This window comes from Pelecanus crispus, chromosome 11, assembly GCF_030463565.1.
Source record: "Pelecanus crispus isolate bPelCri1 chromosome 11, bPelCri1.pri, whole genome shotgun sequence".
Classification (NCBI taxonomy): domain Eukaryota; kingdom Metazoa; phylum Chordata; class Aves; order Pelecaniformes; family Pelecanidae; genus Pelecanus; species Pelecanus crispus.
Window position 1 is genome coordinate 17,459,345 of NC_134653.1, and position 17,817 is coordinate 17,477,161.

The 17,817-nt window shown below is 44.5% G+C and overlaps 2 protein-coding genes across 4 annotated transcripts in view; both read right to left on the reverse strand.

Moving 5' to 3' along the window:
* Positions 1-17,817, reverse strand: part of MGRN1 (mahogunin ring finger 1) — a 57,356-nt gene that overhangs the window by 32,511 nt on the left and 7,028 nt on the right. For both annotated transcript variants that reach the window (XM_075719195.1, XM_075719194.1), the window contains exons 2-4: positions 16,798-16,916; positions 13,765-13,853; positions 6,856-7,002 (exon numbers count right to left, since the gene is read on the reverse strand). In XM_075719195.1, coding sequence (XP_075575310.1) covers positions 6,856-7,002; positions 13,765-13,853; positions 16,798-16,916 — 355 coding nt within the window. The remainder of the gene's footprint in view (positions 1-6,855; positions 7,003-13,764; positions 13,854-16,797; positions 16,917-17,817) is intronic.
* HMOX2 (heme oxygenase 2) overlaps positions 1-17,817 on the reverse strand; it is an 86,041-nt gene that overhangs the window by 3,604 nt on the left and 64,620 nt on the right. The gene's annotated exons all lie outside the window — the stretch shown is intronic.

Below are 17,817 nucleotides of genomic sequence, written 5' to 3' on the forward strand. Positions count from 1 at the left end.
TCACGTTCCCCTGGTGTTCAAAGGGGCCAGGAGTTGATGTGGAGCAAGCACACTGGCTCCCCTCTCTCTCCTACCCGCATACTCCCCTTTCATTTTGGGCCAGGATCTCACAGGTCAGCTTTTGGGGAAGAGGTAAGTTGACCGAGTGTCTCAACTCAAAGTGATTTTTATTGATAAAAGAAACACTACCAAAATATAAGACCATAGCTCTGGGTCTCAGTCAGAGTTAGGCAAGATCCAGCCCAGAGAAGCTCCCACACAGAGTTTGGAGGTTAACTGGGTGCTAAGTTGGTGCATTGCAGTCCCTGCCAGTCTTCTCTTCCCCTCCTGCTTCCTCCCAGGACTGAGTTTCCACTCCAGGCCAGGAGGAAACAAACACCTTACCATACAGCTGAAACCCTGCTGCCCGTATCCCGCTCCAGCACCTGCAGAGGCTGCTTTCAGCTGCTGAACTTACTGGTGAGAGCACCGCACTCATGACTCCAACCAGGCTTCAAAGCTGACAGCTTACAGATCAGCTACACAGAGAGGCACAAAAAAAAAGCCAGAACTCTTACTAAAGACAGAGGGTTTGTCTGCTCAGTGAAATCTATAGAATTTAGCTCTCCAGCCTGTGAACTTTGCACACTACAGAGTTCCCTTGGGGACTGGTGTCTGCCTGGATCAAAGAAGGCTTTGGCTTTACAGCTTGCGCCTAGCAAAAAACAGCACTCGCCTCTGATTTCTTCACACAGAAGAAATCTCTCTGCACGAAGAATTCATATTAATCACCACAGTCCTCAGCCAAAAGCAGCAAGAGCACCTTTCAAAGGCCCTGAATAGACAGAGGCTATTAAATAACCAAAGGAATATGAGTGCCTCTGTCTCTCCTACGCAAGCTTTAGTGAAAACAGCCATGCGCCGAGCTACCCGTTTCAGTTGGATTTCATTTTGTGAACCAACTATACAAACTTCCACATGCAGCCAGAATATATAATCAATGCAGTGTCATGTCCACCATCAGCTTAAAAGACTAAGGTAGGATGTTTGCGATAAGTGTAGCAGGCATTGCAAAACAAACAAGGAAATGAGATTTCTAAAGAAGAAAAAAAAAAAATCCAGTACACCCATTTGTGCATCAGCAACACAAACAGCACAGTCCTGAAAAAGGGCAAGGATTGCAGAGCTAGATTGACCTATTTTCATTGTGTTTTCTCTTTATAATGAGAAAACAGAGCTTGGCAACATTACTAGGATACAGAAAAGAACCTTTTCTGTCCAAAGAGGAAGATTTTTTCATAAGAATGGGCTGCAAAACTCAAACCTCCCATGTCATATTTATCATCAGCTCCTGATCTGCCTGGATTGCTCATGTCTTTAGAGCTGGCTGTTTTAAGTGCTTCCAGCTAGAGGGCTGGTTTGACTTCTTCCCCTGAGGAAACAACCGCTGCTGTCATGTTTTAACTACACAATCCTTCCTGCTAGTCAGCAGGATACCTACAGCTGGAAAAGTCCTGGGAACCCTCCAAGGAACAGGCTAATAGTGTGCACATCAAGGCTTTTGCCAGGAAAGGAAAGGATGCATTTGTAGAGCACACACAAAAAGAGAATATGAACATCTCTGCAGCCTGCTCCAAAAAACATACCTGTCTCCTACGCCAAAGACATCTAAGGGTACGAACACATGAACCATTTACTGCAGGAGAAGGCAGGCTATGAACCAGGAGTCCTTCAACTATTCTCTAGCAGCTGCTGAGGAGCGCTGCCAGCCCTGCAATGGAAATGCAATGCAGAGTACCCTCTCATTTATCTGGGGGGAAATTACAAGCTTATGGGCAATCACTAGCAAGCAGTCAATGTACAGCTTGCGCACCTGCATATTTGTGCCTCCTATATGCTAAGACAGGGATTCTCATGCCACTTAGGTAGGGCCCATTCTGGTCACCCTTCACCTTTCAGCCGAGATGGCTGAACCCTTCTCTGCTGCACATGCCAATTGCCTCTACTGCAGGCATGGAGCTCCCTCTCCAGCAGGCTAGTCTTAAAACCCAGTTAGCATCATAAATTCTGACAGCAAATTTCTCTTTGTTTGTAGGACATTTTTGAAGCTGACATGTACTGCTGTCCCTCAGTGACACTGAGCAATACAAGGCTTGTCCTCACAGGTGAGCAGTCAAGCTGTTATGATGGTTTCCCCAACAGGGGTATTCTCTACTTTTTACCCAGGAAACTCAAGCCAAAGGAAAGGACAAACTGAGAAATATTACTCTCTCCAAGCCAGCCAGAACACAGACCAACTCCCCAAGAGCACATCCACCACTAACCAAAGATGAGAGCAGATCCTTGGGGAAGACACTGTGCTAAAGCTCACTGGGGGGACTGCCACAGGAAACAGAAGCACATAGGAACAGTTTACCAATTTCCAAAACCAAAGAAAATGCACACAACCAGAAAAATAAGTGAAACTGAGGATATCAGGGGTCTTGAGCTGTTCAGAGGCAGATCACCACTAATTCCATGCCATTAAAGAGACTCTGGACATAGGCAGATCTGGTGTCTGTTACCCTTGGGGTAATGCACCAGCTGATCCTCTGAGAACTAATGTGTTCTAGTCTAACGAGGCTTTAGGCTTAGGCTCACAGCAAAGTAACCAGGCAAAAGATAGAAGTGAGAACAGCAGTCCCCTTTAGATTTAAACTAATTCCCATTTCATCCAAGAGGCTTCTACAGATATCTGCACTAGCACCAGAAAGTGCTGGGTACCTTCCCCTGGGCATGGGGCTGCAGAGGTGAAGGCACCTCTACAATCGCCAACAGCCACACATTCGCCTTCTCCAGGCTTTACTGGTCAACTGCGGTGACGATACAGCTCCCCGTGAAACTCAGAGTTCAACAGTTCAGGACAAGCAGCAGGCAGCAGTTGGGAGCTACATGTTCCCAAGATCTTGGCTGGGAAATGGTATAGCTGAGCATATCTCCCAGCACGATTACCTGGGAAAGTCTGCTGAACACTCCTTTGAGACAGGTTAGAACAGGCAGCTCATACTGATAAAGCCACCAGCTTTTAAATGGAGGAACAACTCCAGGAGGAAGCTTCCTGGCTTGCAGAGAGAAAGGCTTCCCTTTGGTCATGGAAACCAGCTAATCTTGAAGGCAGGCCCATGACACACAGAGCATTGCGGCTCTCAGATGAGCAGAGGCTCTACAACAAGCAAAGCCTCTCCTCAGGAAGGGCCACCTTCCCTCCCCTCCCTCCTCTCCAAATTGTATGAACATAACATTCCTAGCAGGAGTTTCACATGAGCAGGAGCGCTGATACTATCAGGATCAGTGGTTGTTTCAGCAGAGAAGCAAGAATAACTCGTTTAAGCACTTCTAAGGAGCCATGCTGCAGGCTGGGGACTAGGAGAAAATTTCTGCTTTTGGCAAGGGTCCAGAAAGTTTCTCCCATTTTAGGATTTAGCATCAATTTAAGTGAGTGGAAAAAAAAAAAAGTGTTTTGTTTTAAAGAGCATCTTCTTCCCAATCAAGTGCTGGACACAGCAACAGAAAAAGTTTTGAATTTATACACACTGCAGCTTTTGCACGTGCTTGTTCCTTGAATGTAGCTGTTAGCACCAAAAGAAATTGAGAAAAAGGAAAAACTACCAGCTCAGGCAGGGGAAAGCTGCATTCCTATTAGTGCACTAAAAATGCACTCACTCCACTTAGAGCTCTAAGAATGCAGCCCAGATTTTTTTTTTCCACTAGAATTTGAAAAGAATAAATCAAAGTAATTATAGCACTGCCCTTTCAGAATTGCTTTGCAAAGCTGAAATCAGAGCTTCAAAAGGTTTTTATTAGCAGCCAGCAAACCCAGAGAAGCAGAGATGCCTACTTCAGGCAGCTGCACTAGCCCCAAGACGTGCTTCATGAGCCACTTCCACATGGAAAAATAGCCTGGGTTGAATTAAAGCAGCTTATAAAGTCTGTATTTGTATCTCACTTCCCCCAGCCCTTATTACCTACACATCTGCATGAAATCAGGATCATGCCTTCCAAAAGGTTCCCTGGCTTCTGGTGCAGCCCCCCAAACCCCACACTGATATAATATTTATTGTCCAAGAACTCCAGAGCAGAGACAGACAGTTCATCACTCCTGTACTATGGGGAAATTAAAGTATGATTTATTAAATAAAAGGCCAGCAGTGGAAGCAAGAGCTGAATCTGAGTGCTTTGACTTTTGACGTAAAGGTTTAGTGCACTGGGGACTGCTGCCACCCTAGCAAGGCAGCACAGTATAGTCAGCTACATTTTGTTAGCAAGGTAATGACTGCTGACTACTGATCCTGGTTTCGTGCAGAGGCAGGCAGGGCTCATGAACAAAGGCTTCTCCTCCGCCATCTGAACAGAGATCCGTCTCTCAGTGAACCATGGACAGGGTGGATTAAAAAAGTTGTATTTTAAAAACAATATTTTTCTTTGAAGTTGACAGTTGCGTTAACGTTCAGAAACTCTACCTAGGAATTGTTCAAATTAAATTTAAAAAGCAATTAGGTAGTTCATGTTTGCTGCAGAAGCTTTAAAGAACAGGCGGCAGCACTGGTGACAGTCACTGGCTTAGTGCATGGCACTAAATTTCAGTAAAACATGTCCTTAAGTGAACCAGAAACTGTGTTTTCCTCCTCCAATCAACCAACAGTTTGGAGAGGAGAGCAACTAGTTACAGAAGACTGAAAACACACTCTGTCCGGAAACAGTTAGTTATATTCAGTAACTAGAATACTTCCATTAAGCAATTATTATTCAAGGCACAACTTGACAAGACAGTCTCTCTTAAGAGAGTCCAACATAGAGCAGTTTAACCAACAACAATGCTGCACTGCTGGTCTCGGCTGATTCAGTTGCACTTCCATCCCAACACAGCTTGGTTCAAGACACAGGTTAAAAACACGTATCTTTTCTTTTTAGAATAACTTTCTTTTTTGCCATTTTGACATAATAAAATGCAAAACTAGGAGTCTGAAAAAACACATTTTAAACTATATGTATACTCTTTACAGACTTAAGCTCTTTGTAAGATATAGCACAAATTTTTATATTAAGCTTACACTGAGTTGTAAATGCAGATGTTTCATTGTTACTGACCAGTGACAAACGAATTCTCCTTTGATGTAAACAAACAAGTGAATATGCAAAACAAGATTAAAATCAAGATCTAAAACAAGACTTGCTGATTTAAGCCATGGCTGAAGTCTGGCAATGTAACTACATCCACCCTGGCCATAGAGGTCCTCAGTTCTCCCCATTGGTCCACAGACAGTTTCCTTCTTAGGTCAAAAAACAAGGAACACTGCAGGGCAGCACAAGGGACACTGGTCACCTCTCCACATTGTACCTGTATTAGGAAAAGAGGACTTCAATCTCCAAGGCTGCCATTCCAACACCTTCACTAGCACTAAATTCACAGGAAACCTAAGGACCTAAGAGACAGAACATGGAAACTTTATCAGGATTTCTAAGGCATCCTGCTGCATTCAGCTCTACTCAGGAAAAACTGGATCTAAATAGAAAGTGTTTACAGAGTTTGTCAAGAGATATTTTTCAAGCACTTAAAAGGAGCTAGTTTATTACCTCCCCAAAATAAAGGCAGCCATAGGCTTCAACAGAAGAAAAGGGGCCTAAACAAAAAGTCTGGATCAGGATATCCTCCAGTTTGGAGGAATGCACATCTGGAAGGGAGCACTGAGCTTGCCTCATTTCTAAAAATACACTATTCATTGCTCATTAGTGGGATGTTTATACTTTGCATAAAACACATAAGCCATTTTATGGTTTGTCATACATATTTCTCCCTGCTGAAACCTCTGCAGATCCCTTCAATAAAACATAATTTTACCCCCAAATCCAGAGTGCCACTGCAGAAGCCGTCAGCACTACGTGCACAGAACCGCTGATCAGCCAAAAGCCTCTACTAGAGGAAGCCAAGAGCTTCTGCAGCCTGAATCTTCCTTTACTCATAGAACAAAAAAAAAAGTCTTTGTCCCATGGCCATCAGAAGCCTGCCATAACATACCAGCAGCTCACATGTACCCAGTTCACATCAGGGAGAGCACATTTCAGCCACCTTAGCTCTTAATACAGACAGGAAATTTTTCATAGCCTTATGGGATACAGCGTTGATTGGAATGGTTTAAACATGTCAATTTAGATTAAAAGGGTTTGAAATCTTAGGGATGCACTACCAGGATATGAGAAAGACTCCACGGATGACTTTTTGACCATTCTTTCTACAGCTAGCCAAAGGCTAATATGTGTACCTGGCAGGAAACACACAGACAGGGTTTCAGGCAGTAAGTCCTCCTGATAGCCATCTCACAACTGCCTGCGTTGAGGTGGTCACTTATCCCAAAAGGGACTTTGGGTAGGTCTCAATTCCACAGTCTGGCTATGTAAATGTCAGACTGAACTTTACTTTGGTGGCCCAGATGCTCCCATCACAGGGAACACAGAAATCCAGTGAGTTAGGTGATCTGGAAAAAAAACAGGCAGTATTTGAAGGGAAGGGTGGTTGTTTTTTTTAATTTCATAGAACATCTTGCTGAAAAAGCATATAGCTGTGAGTTCCTCTCCTTTGTTGCACACAGAATGGTTTCCCCACACCCAAAAAAAAACCCAAAAAGGGAACAAGAGAGGATATTGGCTATGTGTGGAAAGGAAGTAAAAGTAATATTCAAAACTATCAGAATATATAAAACAAAACAGAAAAAGAAGAGATTTCCCTCTCCACCATCTGTGGCAGCACTGCCATTGGGGGTGATTAACAAGAGATGTTTGATAGGCTCATCAGCTGAGAGCTCCCGTGCCCCTCCACATGCCCACAAGCCCAGGACTTACACTGCCATGCCACCAACAAACTCTTCCGTAGCCTGGCAGTAGATTGTGATGGCAACACGGGCATCAGCATCAAATGTGAACTCCAGGCTGTATAGGACTTTCTGCTTCCCATTCTCCTCAGTAGGACTGTCAACATCATCTTTATACCTGAAAGACAATGCCAGAGGATTAGTACGTGTATTTATGAGATATCATCAAGATCACTCTGGAAATCAGGACAAGAGCACTCCAATCTAGGTGTTCTGGGCAGTCAAGGCACCACAGGCTTCCACCTGGGGCTTCCCAGGAGATTTCCATTCCCTCCTCTGAGGAAGGTTCTTCCAAGATTTGACTGAAGTTATTAAAGTGAATTATCTAATGACAGCGTTGAGGGATGTCACCCAGCCTTACAGCACCACGACACAGAATGAGGTAAGAAAGTGAACTCTTGAATGTCAAACCCTTAGGAGAACAAACATTCTCCCTCCTTTTAAACCTTCATGTTATGCTCAGTATTTGGGCTAAAGAAATCCTGCATGGGCCTGCGAAGTCTAAAGCCTAATTCTTTTAACTCTGCAAGTGAAATGGTGCATGACAGGCAAAAAACAAGGTTTCTGTAACACAAAGAACTCCTGAAGCTCAACAAAAAGTACCTCCAGTATCACACAGAAGATAATACTCAGATCAGAAAGCATCTAAATATAGGAACTTCAGATACCTTTAAATGTACAAATCATCAACTAAATCTTTGATGCTGCTCATGACTGAAGCTTGCACACATTTATTGCATGAACAAAAACTAACACATTCAACTGCATAACAGACACATGGTAACCAATACAAGAATGAGTTTAGAATTATTTCAGTTAACATAAAGGCAAGTCATAACTTGGCTATGGGCTACTGTACAGCTGGATCCCACTGTGTGATCACCACTGCCCAGTACTACTCCTTCTCCTTACTGCTGGAAAAGGCAGGTAACAAATCCAGTGAAGAAGGTGGTATGAAGCAAGCTCCAGGGCAGCGAGCTATGGCCATGGACAAGCAGTGAGTTATGGCATGCCAGGAGGGGCCAAAGAGACCAGCGGATCCTGGAACAAACAGCCAACACAACACACCATGAGAAGATCTCCCCTGCCTTGAAGTGCAAAGTGACATACAGAAGGGACATGATTCACTGGCAGGGCAGAAGCAGATTCTCATACGTAAATTCAAATCCCACTGTAATCCTATGACTGTAGGTACCACCATTAGTTTGCACGTGTAGGAATGGTGAATACAGCAGATTGCCTTTGAGAAGTGTACGACACTACCTGATTTGCTGTCCAGCTCCAGCCTCACTTGTCTATCGGTATTACCTTAATTGCCATGATGCCTGGGTCAAAGCCAAGCAGCTAAACTACTCAGGAAAAGCTTGGCGCCGCCTCTGACTTCACAGTATCAGTTGGCCTCTCCCTTCATTAAACAGCCTCGATGAATGTGCTGCACTGTTGAAAATACTCAGAAATGGGCTAGGCATACCTCCATAATTCAATCTAAAAATTGTCAAAGGAATCCTTATTTACCAAGTTCACTGAGATGTAATAACTGCTGCCTAATTAAGAGGGTTCCAACATGAATTTTACTTAACACCACACCGAACAAGAATGAAACGTTCAGCTTCAGCAATTTAATACAGAAGGTGCAAAACAGATTTTAAGAGCAGTATAATCAAATACCTAATGCACATACTTGTACTAATGTAACCCTAGTGAATCACTATAACATACACTTGCATTCCTGTCTGAAGGACTTGGAGAGCTCCAAACAAGACTTTTGTCAGAGGTTCACCTCGGTCACAAGAGCAAATCAAGCTAGAATACACCCAACATGCTAGTATAAAAAAGGCAAATCCCAAGAACTGAGAGTCTGAACATCTGCAGCAGCCTGGATACAACATACAGTATAGAGCAAGACAGTGTTTTCACACAAGCTAGTTGCATTCAAAGAATAAAATCATGGCACTTGAACTCTGTAAACAAGAAACAGGGCAGCCAGCAGGGCAGGTTTGCCTAGAAAACATCAATATTTTGTGCTGGACTGACCCAAGAACACAGATGGCAACAATCTGCTCACAAGTGTTGTATGTGTCCAAGAAAGCAGCAGCACAAGCTCCTGCAAATTACCTCTTGCTGCACTGCCGTCCGTTGATCCAAGGTTGGCAGCAAAGGATCCAGGCTACGATACACTTGCCACTTCTTCCAGAAGAAGTAAGGTGGGGGAGAACCAGCAAGCCTTCCAGGCAAGCACCGACGAAGGCTACTTCATAGACCTATACTCACTGCATATATCGGTAGGTATTAAAATAGAGATGCCTGGCACATGCATGAGTTACAGATCAACAACACAGATCTAGGTACCTGTAACAGCCCCAAGTAATAAGGTGGGATACTGCAGGAGGGGCCAGATCACACAAAAGCAACATGTCATTAGTAAAACCATTTCCTGTTTTGTCTTCTCAGTGAAGTCACAAAAAACATACAGGTTCCCAGACCACCCTCCCGCTCCCAACTTCACCTCTGCGCCTCCCTACCAGCACTCAGAATGTGCTCCCATCTTTTCAAGAAGAAAAGGGGTTAAACCTAGACTAGAATAGATCTGTTGCCCTGGGAAACCACTGAGGGGCTACTACCAACTGCAGTGCCTGAAGAGAAGGTTTCTGGAGGATGCATCTGCTGGGAAGTAGGAGAGTCAGAGCCCCATCTGCCTGGAACAGCATCACTCAAGCAGGAGGCAAGGCATACATGCCTAAATGGTGACAGTCACAGCAAGGCTGTGTACACATCTTCCTGTTGCAACATGCCTGGTGCTGGAGGTTAAGAAAATCATCTGCCACATAGCAAGGAGTTCAGGTGAGAAAAGACTGCATAAGCAGCTATGCCAGCTGGTAGCTTGACCAAGGAACAAGCAAGGACTGCTTGGTGCATACTTTGAGAGGCAGAGACATCTCATGTTCCACCTTAAGGTGAAGGAATGGTGGGATGTAACTTCAGGGGAGTAACAAGACAAAGTCACACATTTTGCACTCCTTTCTTTGCAAGGGACATGGCAGACAAGGAGGTGCTTCAGGAATGGTTCGGGTGGTTCAAGAGCTCTTCTGTCCCCACCTGCACTTGGAGTTTACAGTGTGCATTCAGTCAAGCCCTACAGACAGTGTTGATGTGAGGTAGCCACAGATGCATGCACAAATTTAGAAATGAGTGACTTTGCTAGGTGTGCCTTTCAGTCATGCACACAAGTTAATCACATAGCCTTCACAATCATGTGTATAGAGCAGAAGAGACTGACCACTTTTGAGAACAAATAGCTGATCCAACATTATGATGAAAAAGGCAAAGCAGGATGACTAAGGGATCTGAGGCCACCTGGTCTGACATCACTTCTGGATAAAATAATGGAAATGCTGGAACTTTTTGGTTGTCTGTTAAAGAATTAAAATATAAAAATATAATTAACAGCAGCCATGACAATTTTATAGAAACAGGTCAAGTCAAATCCGATTTCATCCTTTGAGGAGATTAAAAAGTTTGACCAACAACTTAGTAGACATGCAGGATAAATGCTAAGTATTGCTTGACTTAGTGTTGTGAGATAGGCATTACAGCAGTGTTAGAGCAGGCATTAAATGAACTAAGAACTAGCTGACACCTCTATCAGCATTGATTTTCATGGGGGGTGTCGTGGTTTAGCCCCAGCCAGCAACTAAGCACCACGCAGCCGCTCGCTCACTCCCCCTACCCCAATGGAATGGGGGAGAGAATCAAAGGAGTAAGAGTGAGAAACACTCCTGGATTGAGATAAGAACAGTTTAATAATTGAAATAAAGTAAAATAGTAATGATAATAATAACAATAATAATATACAAAGCAAGTGATGCACAATGCAATTTCTCACCAATTTCGCCGACTGATACCCAGACAGTTCCCGAGCAGCGATCACTGCTCCCCGGCCAACACCCCCCCCCCCCAGTTTATATACTGAGCATGACGTCAAATGGTATGGACCAAACTTTGGTCAGTTTGGATCAACTATTCTGGCTGTGCCCCCTCCCAGTTTCTTGTGCACGTGGCAGAGCATGGGAAGCTGAAAAGTCCTTGACTAGCATAAGCAGTACTTAGCAACAACTAAAACATAAGTTTATTATCAACATTCTTCTCCTACTAAATCCAAAACACAACACTAAGCCTGCTACTAGGAAGAAAATTAACTCTATTCCAGCCAAAACCAGGACAGGGGGAGATCATCATCAAATGGAGGCTTTCCTGTTTGGGGGTTCTGCAGAGATCTGTGCACAGTTTAATGCTATCCAGGGCTGCAGAGCAGGCAGTCCCAGCACCCTCACCACCACCACCTCCACTGTGGGATGAACAGCTCCAAGGATCAAGGTCAGCCCTGCTGTGCTGGAGAGGGAAGAGAAGGGATTTTCCTTCTCCCACTCACAGCGACTCATCTGTCTCCCCTCGGTCCCTATCATCCGCCTCCGTCTCAGGCCCTTATCGAAAATGCTTGGTGGTCTTGCTACTCTCCATGATATTGCTGCTGCTTCAGACACATTCCCAAACCACTACAGTTGCCGATTCCTTCAGCACTTTTGTTCCATGATGCTATCCAAAGCCCAAAGCCCACTCCGAAGCAGAGGGGCGGTCCCAGGATGTAACTCTTCCATGAGGCACATTGCCTCATGAGTTTGATCTTCCGCCTGCAACTGGAAGTGATTTCAAGGTAAGAGTAAACAGCCAGTACCAGCCTATCAGGTACTTCAGCTCTGAAATAAAGCTTCCAATCCAGGGACAAAAGAGGGAAACAAGACAGACATGAAGCAGTCTTTTTCTGCTAGTGGTTAACAGCAAAACTCATACTACCCTCCTCTGAGGTTCACAGAGTCTCATCCTGCTAGAAATCAAGCGCTCACATGAGGTGTCAACAACTCAGAACTTCAACACCAATATCCACAGGTTTATTGCTTCTCTCCAAAGCTGCTGTAAATATTCAGGATTTGGCAAAGCTTAGAATTTTGTCTGGTCAGAGCCAGGCAGGAAGCCCAGAATGGACATTTCCTCATATTGCTCCATAAAGCTCTACTCTCCAAATTACGGATCAACACCCTCTTCACAGGTGAACAATGAATTTTCAGTTAAACACAAGGAAAACCAAAAAGCTTGTGAGGACTTTACCATCAGAATCTACTTTACACCTAGACACTTGGCTCAGCATCATTTTATTTGGTGGAGGAGGTGGTAAATTAAACTTAACTAGTTCTGGAAAGAACGTGCAAGCCTCAACCACTGGTTGCAAATAAGCCAAGCTGGAGAGGGCACAAAGTGTCTTTATATGCACAGAGGGAGAAAGGAAAAGCCTCTAGTCCCGAACACTAGAAAAGCAAGAGATAGAATGTGCCCTTGGGGACTGGCAATTAAAATCTCATTTTGGGTCTACATCAGCATAAAATTAAATAGAGTAATGTTGGCAGTGTTGTTGGCAGCACTAACACAGCCGCAGCAGCACAAAAGCCTGTGAGAGCTCATGACACAGAGAAAGAACCAGGAATTAGACAGATGCAAACCTAGACACTGTCAAGGTGCATGGGCACTACATTTCCAATAGTCCAGAGCTGCAACTCTGCTTGGGGGGACAGGACATGCAACCACAGAAAGCAGAATGACGGAACTGTATGTACTAAACTCCACCAACTCCTCCATTCACAGCAATGCTTCTACCAGTGAAAAAGCCACTTCCCTTTTGGCTTCTGAGATGTTACACCGTTTACGTGCATGCCGGCAACGAGAACAAGAATACCCTTTCCACAGCAAGTGTGGGAGGAAAGCAAGACTTTTTCCTAGAGAAGTACTTCACCCTTTAGCTGAAAAAGCCAGACAGCATTCAGAGCACTTCACCAATGGTTACTTTTTCAGAAGTTCTTCCCTCTTTTCCTGTTCAATCAGTTTTGAAAACACAGGTATTGCTCATTTAAAAAAAAAAAAAACACCACACCAAAACCACACAAAAAACAACCTTCAGTTTTCACGTAAAAACAAACTGAGGGTTTTGTGTGGTTATGACTCACATTACTCACGTTATGCCATGCTCTCAGAACCACCCTGGCTGAGAGTTGAAGCTGGCCCCCTGCCAGTACTCCAGCCCTACCCCTGAAACACAGAATTCAGAGCAACTCAAGGATCTTCAAGAAATGCTCTGCCTGGACATCTGCCCAGTCACTCAGACCAAAACAAAGCACTGTATGCTGGGCCTCTGTACTTCAGCCATCTGTTTGAAAGAGGGCAGCCACAGGTCAAAGTGTTGGCCATTGCATTTAATCCAGCTAGTGATGTTTTAGATCTCAGTGTAGAGCAGTGAAAGGTAACAGATCTCCATGATTATCCAGACCTCCTTCCCCTATGCATGGGACACAAGCCATCTACACAAATTGCACAACACTAGGACCAAACTTTATCTTGGCAGCAGGAGAAACCTGAGGAAGTTTCACTCAAGACCAGTCTTCCTGGCCTGTGACTTGCACCAGAATCAGCTACTTTCTGGCTTCTCCTTGCACAAGGATCCAGAAAGGAACCTGTCTGTAAGGTTTATTGACCTGACTAATACCTTCCGTTCACACTAATGATTTCATGATTTTGTTTACCACTCTTGTCTGTCCTGTAGAGACAGATACATTGCTGGTCCTGTTTGGAAACACAGATTGCTCAAGTCTAGATATAAGCAGCATATAAACCACCTGAAGGCTCTGATCACAAGGGAACACAGAAACCTCTGGACATATCTAGTAACAAGGATCTGGAATTCAGCTATTTCTCCAAAAACTTATCACATACAGTTTGGCTCTGGATGACAGATCGCTGGGTTGAATAAAATGAAAGGTTCAGGCAGTAACAGTACCTCACAAGTCGGAGAGAATCTTTGCGGATATTCACCAAACTTCTCAGTGTCTTCACTGGCTCATGTGGAGCTGGAGTTACATAGGGAAACTGGAATAAAAAGGCAAATAATTCTCCTATTATTATAGTATAAAAGGTAGCAGCATGTTACCTGGCACAGAATTTACCCAAACCAAGAAACATCTGCCTTTACAGGTACACAGTACAACAGCCACAAGGAACAGTAATAGAGAATTCTATTTACAGATAAATCAAGCATGTTTCAGGGTGAAAATCCTGCTGTAGCCCAGCAACAGCTCATATTGGGAGTAAGCACTTTAAGAATGGGCATTTTCACAAGCTCTTTTTCTGCACCCTAAATTCTCAGTCTGGAAAGCCTTGTTCTCACAAGCTTTTATTTCCACTGAATAAACCAGCTCCAGCTTGAGCAGAAGAAATGCAGTTCTTTCATGTGTGTTACAGCATGCAAACAGTGACTTGACTGCTAATCACCATGCTGAAGCCCTGGATTACTGGGGGAGACTCTTTTTATTCTGAAACAATGGGGCAAACGTTCTGGAAAAGAAAAGGACAGGGATAGGGGGCCTCATTCTAGTCTACAGTCAAGAGACCTCTCACAGATTGTCCTTTAAATAAAGGACGATAATGCTTCAGACTGTAATTCTCCTTATTGGTCACAGAATCTCCAGCAAGAGATGTGGTGACCGCAACCCGTACAGCTGCAGACCTGCCTGCTGGATCTCCCAGCTGCTCGGCAAAGTCTGAAGCCGAAACATCCACTCACACAACAGCCAAGTTTGATAGGTGCTCAGACTGGAGACACAGCCAGGCTCCAAGTTAGAGCAATGGCATGACACAAAGGTACAGAGCTATGGGATAGCCTTTCAGGCAGAAGGTTACTCTGAACGTATCCAGCAACAGTGCCATCACGCAGCCTCATTAGAGTTGGGGTCCTTCAAACACACATCTACTAGGTGCCCTACAGTGGTGTAGAGAGAGTGACTGACATGGAGCAGAAGTACCAGGGACCACCAATATACATGCTTCCTTAGAAACGAGGAGTATGATAAACAGGCAGCTAAATGCTGCTGCAGCTGAACTTCAGGGCAGCTCCAGGCCCCTCAGGCCACAGAAATGTATTGGTGGGGCAACAGCCAGAGCCTGAGGGAAAACGTGCTGTTTCCTGACCAACACGAGAACACCACAGAAGACCCCGTGCCACAGCCACGGGCAGCAGAGAATTTACAGGTCAGCAGCAACTACCTTCCTTGCACACTGACTGCTCGGTACTGTGGTTGGTAGCACTGCTGTACACAGAGCAGTCAAGACCTCAGTTATTCCAAAGCGAGAACTTGGCCCACGTCCAGAAAGCAGTTTCACTGCTCTGCATTCAAGTGTTTTTCTCCTTGAAGATTAATCAGAGCTGCCAAAGGGCATTAACTTTACATAGGCAAAGTATATACCACGACAGCCTCCCTCTCTTAAACCTATTTGGCAAACGTCCCACTGTGTTAATAACATTCTCACCCACTCCCCTCTGAAGAAATGATGAAATTCAGTGCCGGGATGTCTGCAAGGAAACCCAGGCTGAGACATGCAGGCAATTGAACTCTGCAAGGCTAGTCCCTACAGCCATAGGCACATGGCATATTTAGCTAACAACTGCATCTTCTGCTTTTGTTGCAGCGCTGTGCAGCTGCTAGTCACAGAGCAAAGAAGAAGCGGTCAGCTTTTAACCACTGTCCTGCATAGGCCCTGTATGCAGACATGGCATAAGGGTACGTGGTGAGCATCCCCATAACTGCATAGCACTGTTATGTCCAGAACAATTTCCATCTAAAGTCCCTCCTTCCTAATTCTGTTGCTCATCTCCACTTTCTGTCTGAACAAGGGCTTTATGGATTCTCCCTTGTCCTACCCTGCAGAGTCCTGCTAACTAACTGTGGTGCTGGGAAGACCAATGGCACAGCCCGAGGACAACTCAGAAAGCAGAATGTGCTTGTCACCAGTCCAATTCAAACATCAAGTCATCTTGCCTCAGTTTCCCCCATGGGTAAAACAGGGGGGATACTGAACTGCCTCCAAGCACTACAAGCATGAATTAACTAATAGTCACAACTTTTCTGAAAATGAGAAACATGACATCAAGTTTTCATTTTCATGTTTTGAAGCTGCAGAAACAACCAGGAAAATAGCTGCCAAAGCAAGCAGCTCTTTTCCCTTTCCTCTCCAGCACTCTGAAAACATCTCCAAATGGCTCTTACTCTGTTACCTTTTGGTTCTTTTTAAGCAGTTCTGAGATGCAAGAGAAATCCAAAACATAACACTTGCATAGTAATTCCTATCTGTCCCTCACGACAGTGCTATTCCCTGTTCACAACAAAAGAACAAGCCAATGACTTGAGCAGGTAGCTTTTTACAGTCTCATAAAACACCTGTGAGACCAAAAATACCTCCATGTTCCAACTGGGAAAACCAGAGACTTTCTGAGCCGCCCACCTAGGTTGCAAAGCAAACAAAAACCACCAAATATCAAGATCTGTCTTAACACTGCCCTACGCCCAGTCAGGCCACTTGTTTACACAGAGAACAGCACGTGTTTAACACTGGCTGGAATCCATCCAGTGAGCCCAGAAGCCCTATGAAGTTCAGGGTCTAAGAGTGGATCTGCTTCCCAGCCGCCTTCTCTCTGCAGCATATTTTACACTCGCTCAGGCAGGCAATCAGAATTAGTCCCAAAATCTGTACTCCTGAGTCCCTGTCCTACTACTTCTTCCTTCTGCCCTAAGTGAAAATAAGCCTAGAAGGTGAACACTGCTGCTTAGAAAAACTCAGCTTGCATATGAACAGCTATGGCAGCCAGCAAGCTGGGACACGGGGTGGGGGAACACTCGTGCATCTCAGACTGGCATGACACTCCCCAAGTAGCAAGGGTCTCTCAGGTCTGTGCTATCCTCCTCTACAAGCCCTATCCAAGATTTTCCAAAACAGGCAGAAAACAAAAGGGTAAAATAGACAGCATATAGGAACTTGCCTGAACAGGTCTATTCCCGAGGAAGTTTAGATCCATGTTCTCGCCAAAAAGATAGCCCTCGGGGTGAGGGGTGTCAAACTTCTCGCCTCCCATAAAGAAGTGACTTGCAAAGTAGTTTCCTAGGAAAAAAAAAAAAAAAAACACAAGGGAATAAAAAAACCTCTAAATGACTGCTTCCCAGAGAATAGCTGGTCTGTGCAGTTTTTAGTTCACAAGTATAAAGGAGCACAAGACATAAAAAATACTTGCTAGTTCACTCCTTCCCTGAACTACTGACAGCCACTGCCAATAGTAGAAGCAGGGGGGGACGGACACCAGAATAAGTCATTACAGTGGAGATAATTCCATTTTAACTTGTTTTCCAGAGAAGCGGCAGGGAGCAGTAAGTCAGCTCTTTCCAATATTGCTCAATTCTGATTAATTCTTCCTCTTCTCTCCATCTTCCAGTGTGAAGTCCAGTCCCATAAACACCATCGACCTGCTCAGAGAAGGATGAGGTTTCCTCCCACTGCAAAGCCCTGCACAGCCAGAGACGCTAGAGACATACGCCTTGATGCTGAATTTAATTAATAATATTGACAGTTCTAAACGCGGAAACATGGATGTCTGGAAGAGATAAACCCTGGGACTGACTAACTGAACTTCAGCTCTGAAAGCTTCACTACAGATTTGTTTCATTCATCTTTAAGGTGATGCACTACAGTGTAAATTTCAGGAGATGAAACATGTGCAAGGTCACTGGGATTCTGGAGCACTGGATTAACTGCAAAGTCAACCGAATTAATTCAGATGTATGAGAGCACCACAAACATAGCTTCCTCCTAGAAAGACTTCAGGAAAACTCTCAAATATGAACTTCACAGAGTTACAGTTTCAGAGAAATAAGCATCAGGAGAGAACTAAAATAAAAGGCTCCACCCAAGCTATTTCCCTTGAAGTTTCAGAGTCGGGGTTTTTCATGCGTGTGATGGAAGGACTGAGCCAAACATACATTTGCTTCCCTAGGTGTGACGCATAGAC